At 43.5% G+C, this 12,945-nt stretch overlaps 1 protein-coding gene across 1 annotated transcript in view; it reads right to left on the reverse strand.

The window, feature by feature from the left end:
- ADAMTS19 (ADAM metallopeptidase with thrombospondin type 1 motif 19) overlaps window positions 1-6,451 on the reverse strand; it is a 276,274-nt gene extending 269,823 nt beyond the window's left edge. Inside the window, exons 1-2 of the mRNA XM_055548380.1 lie at window positions 6,206-6,451; window positions 4,903-5,546 (exon numbers count right to left, since the gene is read on the reverse strand). Coding sequence (XP_055404355.1) covers window positions 4,903-5,546; window positions 6,206-6,278 — 717 coding nt within the window. The 5' untranslated portion in view covers window positions 6,279-6,451. The remainder of the gene's footprint in view (window positions 1-4,902; window positions 5,547-6,205) is intronic.
- Between the last annotated feature and the right edge of the window lie 6,494 nt (window positions 6,452-12,945).

Genomic DNA, 12,945 nt, shown 5'->3' on the forward strand with positions numbered 1-12,945 from the left:
AATACCTATATGTTTTCAGGTTTTTGAATTTACTCTCTTATGTAAATCAAAGTATTCTGAGCTATGGCAAGTTTAGAACACATATTTGGGAGCATCCTTTTTGGACAAGGAGCTTCACCAAGTACCAGTACAGAAATAGGAGAGGAGGGTATGATCCACAGTTTGCAGTCTTTCAGGAGATATTCAAAATTTATGATGTACTGATGGCATTCTTTTCAAATACTGCTTTAGATTTATTTAGAATATATTGTCTCTGTCATTCCTAAGGTTTGTCTTGAACAAAGTCACTGGATGTGTGAAACTAGTCTGCAATCTTACTTTTTCATTTGGATACTGATTCTACTTCTAGTCCAGTTCTCCTGGATCTGCACTATTCTTTCCCCGTCCTCATACCCTCCTCTCCTATTTCTGTACTGGTACTTGGTGAAGCTCCTTGTCCAAAAAGGATGCTCCCAAATATATGTGTTCTAAACTTGCCATAGCTCAGAATACTTTGATTTACATAAGAGTGTAAATTCAAAAACCTGAAATTTACACAGGACTGCAGATTTTGTATCAAGAGCTTTTCAGAACAACTACTATGTAAAACCCTAAACTTACAAAACTCCAAATTTAAGGTTTAGTACTTACTCTTTATCATTCTGGGAAAATAATCTAAATATTACTGAGAGCCATTTCAATAGTTCATTTAAAGAGAATCATAGGCAAGGAATGCACTGATCTAGTTTATCTTGGCCCAGTGCTGAGGTGTGCTTTTTTTTTTTTTTAAGTGTTAATTTTGAACAAACATGATTTTTTCAGTCTTTCACAGAATTTAATTTGTTGCTTTCTTGTACTTTTTTTTAGAGATTACTATTTAAAACAGAATAAACTACCATATGCATAGTTTTATTTAGTGACTTTTACTGGTTGTCTCTAAAAACTAGATATCTTACAATGTTCTGAAAATGAAGAGATCAAGAACAAGAGAGTATCACATAGCACTTGGGACATTCCTACATTTGTACGTAATTCAACCTACTTTATTTCCCTATTTATATTTCTGACTGGCAAGCCAGACTGGGATCTCCTTGAAACATACTAAGCCTTCCTCATCTTCTTTTTGTATTCTCTTTGTATACCATGCCTTGCTCAAAAGGGTCGTTCAATAAATGTTTAATTATGTATTATTATTAATGTGCTCATTAGATCTAATATATGGCTCAAATAAGATTATTTTTCAATATTAGAGACTAATGTGTATGTTCAGTCACTCAATCATGTTAGACTCTTCACGACCCCATGGACTGTAGCCCTCCAGGCTCCTCTGTCCATGGGATTCTCCAGGCAAGAATACTGTAGTGGGTTGCCATCTCCTCCTACAGGGGATCTTCCAAACCCAGGGATCGAACCCAGATCTCCTGTGTCTCCTGCTTTGTAAGGCAGATTCTTTACCATGGTACCACATGGGAAGCCCCCATTAGAGACTAATAAGGGAAAATAAATCATAAGAACATGTCATACATTAAGTGACAGATACACAATTTGTGCTTTTTATAAATAGGGGAAATGGGATCCGGAAACATTAAGTACTTAGTAGAAGCAATACCAGAACCTATAACCAAAATCTCCATTCAACCACTTTTCCCTTCACAGCACAAGTTAGATTGATATTTGGAGAATGAATTGGCCAGTCATAAATACTCACCACTCTGCAAGAGTTGATAACTCTTTCCTTAATGATCTATTTCCTTTTCATAGAGACTTTTGCTGCTGCTGCTGCTAAGTCGCTTCAGTCCTGTCTGACTCTGTGCGACCCCAGAGACAACAGCCCACCAGGCTCCCCCGTCCCTGGGATTCTCCAGGCAAGAACACTGGAGTGGGTTGCCATTTCCTTCTCCAGTAGAGACTTTTAGAACCTTTCAAATATGTAATAATCCAAAAGGTGTTGAAGAATTCAGGCACAAGTGGAAAAAATTCACTATTGAGCGAGGGGAAAGGAAAGTATACTTCCTGATTTACTCTTCTTCATGTAACTGACAACCAGAAAGCTTTTACTGAGAAGAAACTGGTGCAAACTAAAGGAGTTGCATTTATAAAGAATGCTGCTGCTGCTGCTAAGTCGCTTCAGTCGTGTCCGACTCTGTGCGACCCCATAGACGGCAGCCTACCAGGCTCCCCCATCCCTGGGATTCTCCAGGCAAGAACACGGGAGTGGATTGCCACTGCCTTCTCCAATGCATGAAAGTGAAAAGTCAAAGTGAAGTTGCTCAGTCGTGTCCGACTCTTAGCGACCCCATGGACTGCAGCCCACCAGGCTCCTCTGTCCATGGGATTCTCCAGGCAAGAGTACTGGAGTGGGGTGCACCTTCATATAAAGACATCAGGATGCCTCACATTAGAATTACTGGATCACAGAATTTTGGAAACAGAGAGGAACAACAATGTAGTCCTATAATAATCAACAGTTGAACAGAAAAGGCCCAGGCTCTAGCAGACAAGATGTTTGAGGTCTGCTCTCACCTGACAGTTTAGGATCACTTCCCCTTATTGCACTTTCTGGCCTCCTCAGAGGAAACATGTTTTGTGTGTTTTTTTTTTTTTACCCCCACTCCCTTGATAGGCTCTACATTTTCACATCACTCAGTCTCTTCCCTCTATCCTCAGCATTCCCAGCCCTTCCGTGCCTGGAGAAATTCGGCTTCTCCTACTTCAAAATCCACTGAACCTCTATTTCCCTTGGGAAGCCTTCCCAAACTCCCCAAGCATGACTTAGCCTCAGGCATACATTTGATTTATCATGCTGGTATGTCACTGTTTCATGACTACTTATATCCTATCTACTTGTATATGATGTTCTAATCTGCAAGCCCCTAGAATATATTTAGCATGCAGGAAAATTCTCATTCTATCATCCAATTTTAATTAAATCATCAGATACTCTCATTTTACTTATGAAAACTGGATCCCAGAGAGGTAAGAGACTTGTCAATCATCAGGGAATAGGCCAATGTCAGAGCTCAGATAACAAATTATGTTTTCTTTTTCCTAATCCACCCTCAAAGGGAAAGGGCTGGCATAGTGGAGTCTAGAGTAACAAACCTACCCTTCTTGGCTATTTGCCTAACTTTTTACTCCAAGTCTGACTGCTACACTTTATTTCTGGTGAAGTCAGTTTTCCTCAACAACAAAGACTTCCCAGTTCAAAATACATATATGTGGCTAATAGGAAAAGTGAGTAAAAGTCCAACATGATAAACAGGGAGGTATGTCAAACTCCTATTCAGTCTATGAAAAACCTACTCATAATTGTAACTTTGCTCCTCTAAGGATGGAGAGAAGGCATAGTTCATTTGGAAAATCTGACCAAACGCCCACATTGAACACAGAGAAATGCTTTATCCCCTACTGCTTCTACTGCATCAGGAACTTTCTATATTTAATTATTTAATCCCTGGCCAAAATCCAGTGGACAATGAAATCCCTACAGAATGTCACCCCCAGTGAAGTGTTCAAATATTAGTTCCACAAAAAACATTTTTTAAAGTTTTTCATGTAATTTTTCCATGTCATTTTTTCACTTATGGCTAAAAATGTCCATATATGAATATTCACCATTATGAGCATCTGCTAAAATATAGCCCTATTCAGCATTTTACAATCACTTTTGCTATGGGACCTTAGAAGGGCATAGGTAAAAAATTCCAGTTTCATTTTGTTTGGATTTTAAACCATTTTTTCCATCTCATGGCTTTGGGTGGCTTTGACTGTGCTGATGTCTTCTGCTGTCCATTACTACTGGATTTTTCTCCAAATGAGCAGGTTGCTTTTAGGGAAGTCCTTGTGGATCTCATCAATGGCTCAATTGGAATATCAAAATGAAGACACAAATCACATGGGTGTTTATAATATTTTGCGGATTTTGCCTTAAAGAATTATTAAAGTTTTCAGTGATGACGGCCACACAAGGTGTATGTACTTAACTCCACTGAAATGGACGTATAGCGATGGTACTTCTACGTTGCAAGTTATGTCAACCACAAAGTAAAGGCCAACTTAACAGGAGGTAACAATTATCCCACACCCTGGGTCAAAACAGAGGGGGTGGAAGTCGAATGATAATCTCTATTGTTCAGACAGAGCAAATGGCTTTTATTTTCTAGTTCCAGCTGGCCTCTGAGCCAGGCTCTCAGCCGCGCTACTTTCCTCCCTGGAGTGGAGAAAAAGAAAAGAAACTATGGCCAAATAGTATGTAAACCTTAGAAATGTTAAATCTTAGAATCATAACCCTTCAAGTTCTGATTGGATTCTCCTGTCATCCATTAGTCAGCTGCTAATGGCCTTTGACTTAACTCCTTCTCCACTCGTTTCTCACAAGAACAGTGAACAGGTGTCCCGTGTGAGCGTGGATGTGTCTAAATTCCAGACAGATGTCAGAATATAACTCCCTAGGGAACTGTTCTGACAACTCTGAAGTAGGACATGAGAAAGAAAAAAAAAAAAACTTATAAGATAATAGATGAGAAACTGGAGGCGGAAGCAAGGAGGAGGAGGAGATTGAGCAGTGAACGAACTTGTTATCTTCCAATCTCCTAAAAGACACCACGTGGTGGGCTTATTTTGAAAAGCAGAAACAAAACCAGTGGGAAGGGTTGCAAGGAGACAGTGTTACCTAGTAATTCCAAAAACATTTATAAGCATCCAGCAGAGGGTTATTAATCCATTCAATTAGATTTCGGATTCACTGACTGCCCTGGAGGTGTTCCGTGGGCGCTAAACGGTGGAGACTCGGGTGGTGTAGGCTGGGCGAAGTTCAGGGCGCGCTCTGAACGGGATGAGGTGCAGGCAAATTTGCCTGGTCTACAAGGGGAGAGGCAGGAGTGGCAGCGGGAAGAGGAGAGCTGGGGAAGGAAAGGCGCTTACCAGGCCACCTCCGCAGGTGCTGAAAGAGGCCAGCGAGCCGGGTTGCCGCAGCACAGCCCCGGTGTAGAAGCAGGCGGCATCATGCGGCGCGGGAGGGCGCGGGGCGGCTGCCTCCCGCGTGGGGATCGGGCCAGGGCCCGGACTCGGCCTCTGTTCCACAGCGAAGCGCGGCGCCAGGAAGCGGCCGTCTCTCCGGAGCAGCAGGTAGAGGTCCCGGGAGAAGGCCGGGATCCGCAGCAGAACCTCGTCGCCGTCCGGCTCTGCTGGCTGGGCTGGGGGCGGAGACGGGGGCGGCGGCTGCCACGAGGCCGGGGCGCCCGGGGACAGGGCGGCAGCCCCGCTAGATCCCCGCGGCAGCTCATGAGACTCGAGCTCCTCATCCTCTTCGCCCCCGGGCGGCGGGGGTCGGGGCCGCGGCTCAGATCCGCCTTCCACAGGCTCCTGGGGCGGCGCCGGGGCCACGGAGCGCACCTCGCGGGAGCTGCTGGCTGCCGGCGCCCGGACGCCTCCGCCGCCCGTGGCTCCGCGCGCCCAGCCTGGGTCCGCGCTGCCCCCGCTGCCGCCGGCCGAGTCCACCGGCTCCCGGCGCCAGAGTGCAGGAAACACGACTTCCCACTCCTCGCGGTCGGGGGCGAACTGCAGCCCTGCGGGCGGGGCAGACAGAAGTGCGGGGCTTAAAGAGCCGCGGTCTCAGTTGCACAAGCATCCCAGAGTTCACACTCCGCACACACACAGGGCTCACGGCTAACGCGCTGGAGACCACCCGTCTAGCCCCTGAAACTTACAACCCCTGAAGTCTGGCGATCAGATTACAGACCCCAGCATTTTCAAAATAAAAGTACGATTATCGGGGCGGGGGGAGGGGAAAAGCGGGGCTGCAAAGTTTGGTGACAGCACTTAGTTGCAGAAAAGAAAACCGGTGCAAAGACTCCAGCACAATTAAAAATTTTCCTTCAGTATCTGCCAGAGCAATTTCTTTACTTCCCAGATTTTCTCCAGGTGCTGTAAACGTAGCTTTGCACATATTATTAACTCTCAGGAGAGGAAAACTAAGCATTTCACGTTGTTGAAATGAGGCCACGAGAAGTGCGCTTAGCTCAGGAGCGTGACCCTCTGCCCAGCACCCGCTCTCTGGTTTTTTTTTTTTTTTAATTGCTGCCCGCTGACTGAAGCGACTTTGCAGCGGCAGCAGCAGCAAGCCCTGCTCACCGCGCACAGTTGCGCCAGCCCCAGCGACCTGTGCGTTCCTGGTCTCTGGCTGGGGAAGTTGGAAAAGCAAGCCCAAAGTCACGGAAGAACTTACCTGCAACGATCCCATTCGACAGGACCCCCAGCTGGTAGAGGAGGCAGCAGCAGCAGATTTGAGTCAGGCGCATCTCGCGGCTCTTCCCCAGACCGCGCTCCCGGGCCGCGCGCGCGCCTCCTTTTGCGCGATCCACCGCCGGCGCCTCCGCCGCCGCCGCCGCCGCCTCCCGGAGCGCAAGGAGGCCGGGCGGCGAGTTTGCCCAGGCCCTTTGTCTGCCGGGGGGTGGGGTAGGGGGTGCTCTGTGACTCCGAGAGGCTGCCGGAGCACGGCTGGGGGTGGGGTGGGGGAGGAGCGGGGGCAGGCAGCGCCGCGGCCCCGCAGCGCCCCGGCTCACCGGCGAATTAGGTGAGGAGTCTTATTTTCTGTGTTCTGGATGTCGCAGGAGTTTCCGGAGCCCCTCAGGACAGCCCCGCCACCGTCAGCCGAGAAACGGCAGGCGCAAGGCGGGCAGCGCTGCCTCAGGACTGGCGGAGGACGGCCCCGCGCGGGCAGGAGCGCCGCAGTGTCCGAGCCGAGGCTCGTCGCCGGCACCCGCGCGGAACTGCCAGGGGCTGGTGCCACGGTCCCGGCAGCCGGGCGTGTGCCAAGCTCCGCACCGTCCTCGGGACCGGCTCCGGGATCCCACCCGCCGCGGCGCGGCAGGGAATTTGGAAGGGGATGAGGGGAAGACACTACTCGTGAGGTGGGTGTGGAGAGGATTAAAAAAAAAAAAAAGACTGAGGCAGATCCGACGAGAAAAAGGAACCAAGGGGCGGCCGCCAACCGTGACTTTGCGGGACAAAGGTCCCAGAACACTGCACACGTGCTCACACGCGCGGTTGGGGTGGGGTGGGGACCCAAATTCCCTCACCTGACTCCTGATTGGCCATTCTGGGAGGCGGATTTGCATCCTTAGGCTGCACCTCCTCCCTGCTGAGGTGTGTTCAGGTAGAAGGGCCGTCCCCTCCCCACCTCCCACCCCTTTACAAGGGGTTCCTCTTTCAGTGGAGTTCTCCACCCATCCGCACAGCACACAAAGCCAAATTAAGTGCAGACTGGAGCACAAAGCAGCGGCCCCATTTGCCAACGACCTTTGATTTTTCTTCCCATCTTTGTCTCTAGGAATCTTCTAAGCCTGGAGATAATGTAATTCGTCATGGAGTGTGCTTCAAAGGTTTCCAGGACAGTAGACACCCTGACATTGCAGAGCCCCTTGTCCCACCTTATCTTTCTGGCTTTCCATTCATGAGTGCTATCAGTTTCCCTCTCTCTCTCTTTCTCTCTCTCATAAGCACTCCAAACAACGGTAAGATGAAAGAAACCAGCATTAAATACTGTAGTCTAAAGATCTCAAGCCAAGTGAGTTTATTTTGCCCTTTTTACCTTTTTGGTGGTGGTGTTCCTTTAAAAAAAAGATGTTTTTACTACTTCTGTCTTTGAAGAGCAGTTCAACCTTAAATATTCTTGCTTCTTCTGTGGCAGCTCTTCAGAGTTCCTACTCCCCCCCTCTGCACCTTTCTCTTGGTCACATCAAAACTTTCACATCAGGCTCCAGGGTGATTGATCTAACCTGCCATTTGCAGCCTCAGAACTAGGCCAGGTGCCTATAAATAAGAGTTAATGCAAATCCGTTTTTAAAAATTCCAGCACTGAGGTTGGTTCCCCACATCCTTTGTTGTTTTACCTTCTGTTCTTAGTGTCAAAGGTGACTACTCTGTCTTTAAGGGAGGCAGATGATCTTATTTCAAAGGAAACCCATTGTTTGAATAAGCAGGGCCCTAGAATACTTTCTTTGAGTTGTCCAGAATTTCAAAACAAACACAAAGACACTCTAGGTATGTCTGTCTCCAGACCTTGTCTTGTAAAATCTCTAGAGCTGGAGTAACTAGGGTGGGTGTGGGTTTCCAGACACTCAAGAAGTATCTGGTTTGCTTAGGCGCCTACACCCTCGTTTTTATGGGACTCAATTATATGGAGTTAAAACTAGGCAAGAAATCAGAGGCAGTTAATTTTTAAGAAATAGAGCAAATTTTTAGCACCGAAGGTTAGTTTCAAGGAAACACCTCCACAAGGATTTGAATCTTAAAGTGTTTCTCATGTAATTTTAACCAAAATGTCAACAAAAATGTAAAACTGTAGAAGAAATGCCTATTGAATTGTGTGTATTTGTTGGAGTACATTTGTGATTCCTTAAAACTAGATGAGCTGTATGATTAAATATATTTAAAAGCACAGATTGCCTATGTAAGTTCTCATCTTTCCCTTTTCTTTTCTCCAGCTATATAACAGCCATTAACCATTCCAATCCCTTACAGTAAAGGTTAATACTGATTGTTACAGAAAAGTTTGCCTAACTCCCAGCTGGTTCTACTCTTTCTCCTATTTGAAATACTGTTATAATTTATTTGTCTATTTTCAAAGGCTTTTATAAATCATTTGGGTTGTAATGACTCGTGTAAATATTTCTTCTACTAGACTATCAATTTTCTGGAAAGGTAGGAATTATTTCTTTTGTATATCTTTCTTTACATCACCCTGTCTAATACAGAGATTTATCTACCAAATGCGTGTGGAAATTCTCAGGAAATTCTCTAAGATGCTTTAGAAGATGATAGAGATTGATTTCTGTGTGGTATTTGATTCCAATTCCTTGATCCAGAATTACAAGGCTATATCTGTTGGTGATCAGTTACTATCAGCATGATTTATCTGTCTTACAGAGAGCATAAGTCTAAGAGAGAAATGACTTGTGTGAAGATTGTTTGATTAAGTAGAAGAAACTTAAGAATCTGATGCAAGTAAGAGCATCAGTTAAATTGGGTTTGAGTATGTATGTACGTGAAAAAAGAAAGAACTAGCCTGATTTGGAATTAATTGGATTCTACGTGATGAAATAGAGGAGAAAAGGCAGGACTGTGACATGTGTGTGCATTACCAACCCTAGAGGAAGAAAAGAGCAGCTGGGAAAAATATGTTAGTAAAGACAGGTCACTTTCTTGTGAACATATGTCACCAGATGGTAGCTAGCGTCAACCAAGCCCTGCTTTTATGGGGTGGAGGTAAGTGACAAAGCATCAGAGTAAGTGGAACCAACTGTTCTTATACCCCAGGTGCTCACGTGTTGCATTTTATAACCCATGCTTCTCTATGTAGAAAGTTGACTTTGAGGCCTTCAGCTCTTCATCCTTCTCTTCACTCATTGGCCCTAAGCCTCTCACGACCTAAAGCTAGTTTCAAATCCTTTCCTGACTCCAAAAAACTTTAAAATCTTAAGAAAATACAAAGAACCCTTTCACTGAGCTGCATGAGGATATCAACTCCAGGTAGCACTCACATGTAAATCGAAATCAAGACTTAAGCTAGTTCTGGCCATGATAGAGTAACAGGAACCAGATTTAACTCTCGCCTTAAGCAATTAGAAAACAGACAAAATGTAAAAAACACTGTTTTCCCCAGCATACTACCTGGTAGCAACTTAGAAGCTTCAGCACAGGGAAGAGAAATCTAAACAGAGTCCTGAAGACTAGCTGAGTTGAGAAGACAGAGCAAGATGGCTAGAATTTACAGGACACCATATACCAGAGAGGAGAGAGTAGCATAGAGAGTGTACATGCATGCTAAGTCACTTTGGTTGCGTCAGACTCTGCGACCCTATGGACTGTAGTCCACCAGGCTCCTCTGTCCATGGTATTCTCCAGGCAAGAATACTGGAGTGGGTTGCCATGCCATCCTTCATGGGATCGTCTCCACTCAGGGATCAAACTCAAAACTGATGTCTTGTGCATTGGCAGGTGGCTTCTTTACCACTAATGCCACCTGGGAAGCCCACATAGAGAATGTAGTGATTAGCTATTGCTGCATAACAAACTTAGCAGTTTGAAACAACAAACATTATATCTCACATGGTTTCTGAGGATCAGGAATCTACAAGTAGCTAAACTGAATATTTCTGCTCAGGGTTTCACACAACATTTCAGTCAAGACTATGGTTTCTGAAGACTTAGTAAAGATAGAGTTTCTATTTTCAAAGTCATATAACAGTTGACAGGAATCTTTGTCATATTGACTTCTCCATAGGGCCTCTCATTACATGTGTTGCCTCCAAACAAGTGATGCAGGAGAGATACTGCACCAAAACTGGAAGCTATGGTCTTTTTATAACCTAATATTGAAGATGACGTACCATTATTTCCACCATATTCTCTTCATTGGAAGCAAATCACTACATCCAGCTCACACTCAAAGGGAGAAGTAGCGAAGAATTTATGGACATGTTTTTAAAACCGTAAGAGGGCACTTATGACTTCTGGCAAAAAATTATCTGCACTCCCTTCATGTGTAAAATACACTCATCCTCTAAAGTGAAAGTGAAGTCACTCAGTCATGCCCGACTCTTTGCGACCCCGTGGACTGTAGCCTACCAGGCTCCTCTGTCCATGGGATTCTCCAGGCAAGAATACTGGAGTGGGTTGCCATTTCCTTCTCCAACTCATCCTCTAAGTCTCCTATCAAAAGGTTCATCTTATTGAACATTAGCTCAAAGTTCGTTAAGGAGAGCTCTTTGAATTTAGTCCTCTCTATATATACATTTGTGAATCTAAAGGAGCAATTTATCTGCCTCTCAGTACCCCCACTCTATTGTGGTAGAACAAGCAGAAGATAATTGCTATAGACATTTATGCTCGAAAGGAAGAAAAGAAGGCACTTGTTCACAGCAATTCTGAAATCCTGTTGTCAAAATGTAAAGTTCCTTGACTATGTCTGAAGGTCTGAGAACAACTCTCCATAGCTCTGGGCTCTGCCCTCTGAGAACTTGTATCTACCCTGGTTGAGTCATCCTTTCATTTTCATGAAAGGTAGTAAGAATTTGCAGCTGAGAGCTTTTCTCACTTGATGGCCTGACAGTAGAATACATGGTTCGAACAACTTCATAGCATTTTATATAATCTCTGCCCCCTTTTGGCCAGAAATATTTCTGCAAATGTAATTCTATTTTTCAAACTTTGTGTCTTCTGCGAATCTTTAATGGGGGGGTCACTTCATTAGACACAGGCATACTCTCAAACCTCCATAAGCTTAAACCCTTCCCTACCTTGAGTTTCTGATGAAACTGTTAGAGACAGCACTCTTAGACTTCTTAGGAGCCCTATTGTTCAACTGAAAGGATCTGGGAGATACACATTGAAACACTTTCAAGGGCCTGTACTCTAGGAAACTCTGAGTGGCCACATGTAATCTTAACAAGGGACTTTACAACCAAACCTTTGGCTTCATCATTAGATCATGGTTTCCTGAAACCATGTACCTGTACCTCTTTTATCTGATGCAATTTGATCATAATTATCTTAATTGTTAAAATAATTATTTGATTTTAATTATTCAGCATTATTTTCCAGAAAAAGTCTGAAATTTTTCAGAGCCATCAAGATATAGCTGGTTTTTATTAACAGTTTTTATTCAGTTTATCTCTCTTCTTTCACATTTTCTATAAGAAGAAATAAACCAAGTAGTACCTTCAGCATTTTTTTGGAAGTCTTCTTAGATTGATGAACCAGTACATTTTCCTGCTGCAGACAATGCTGTTCCTAAATAAAAAGGATTCCTTTTCCTTTAGTTTTCTATAATATTTACCTCACTTTCCTACAAACCCTTACCTATAGCTTTACCAAATGTCATATAGCTTCAAGTAAAAGCTTTTCAAAGGTATTAAACAAATTAAATTTGTAGTTAAAAAACTTTCAAAAAAGAAATGTCTAGTTCCAGATGGTTTCAGTGGTTAATTCTACTGAACATTTGTTTTTAAAGTAACACCAATTCTACATAATCTTTTCCAGAAAATAGAAGACCACACTTTGCAACTAATTCTATGAGGCTGACATTACCCTTATATCATAACCAGACAAAGCCAGTACAAAAAGGGAAAATACAGACCAATATCTCTCATGAATATAGATGCAAAATCAACAAAATATTAGCAAATTGAATCCAGAAATATATAAGAAAAATAATGTAATATGACCAGTGAGGTTTATTTAAGAAATGCAAGGCTAGTTCAATATTCCAAAATCAATCAATGTAATCCACCATAACAACAGGCCACAGAAGAAAACCACATGACTATACCAAATGATGCAGAAAAGGCATTTTACAAAATTCAATAGCCATTCATGATTAAAACCCTTAGCAAACTGGAATAGCAAGGGAAGAGAAATTCTTCAACTGGATACAGAATATTTGTTTTTTAAAATTGCAACTAAGAGTGAAGAACTGAATGGTATCACTCTAAAACTGAGACCAAGGTATGGCTGTCCACTCTCACTACTCCTATTCAGCACAGTATGGGGAATTCTAACTAGTACGATAAAGCAAAAAAAAAAAAAAAGAAAAGCAATACAAAATGGAAAAAGATAAATACAACCATCCCTGTTTACCAATGAATGTTTGTCTATATAGAAAATCCTCAACATAAACATTGAAAAATTCCTAGAGTAATAAGCAAGATCACAGGATACAAGCTCAACACCAGAAATCAACCAAATTTCGGTATACTAGTGACAAATTGGAAACTGAAGTTAAAATTTAATAACATTTACATTAGCTCCAAAATAATGATGATTTAGGTATAAGTTTAATCAAACATGTATAGGATCTATATGCTGAAGACCATAAAACATTAAAAAATTAATAAAGACCTATATAAATGAAGAGACATTGGGTTCACAGGTTGGAAGAATAAACATACTAAAGGCGACAATTCA

Source organism: Bubalus kerabau, chromosome 1, assembly GCF_029407905.1.
Source record: "Bubalus kerabau isolate K-KA32 ecotype Philippines breed swamp buffalo chromosome 1, PCC_UOA_SB_1v2, whole genome shotgun sequence".
Lineage (NCBI taxonomy): Eukaryota > Metazoa > Chordata > Mammalia > Artiodactyla > Bovidae > Bubalus > Bubalus kerabau.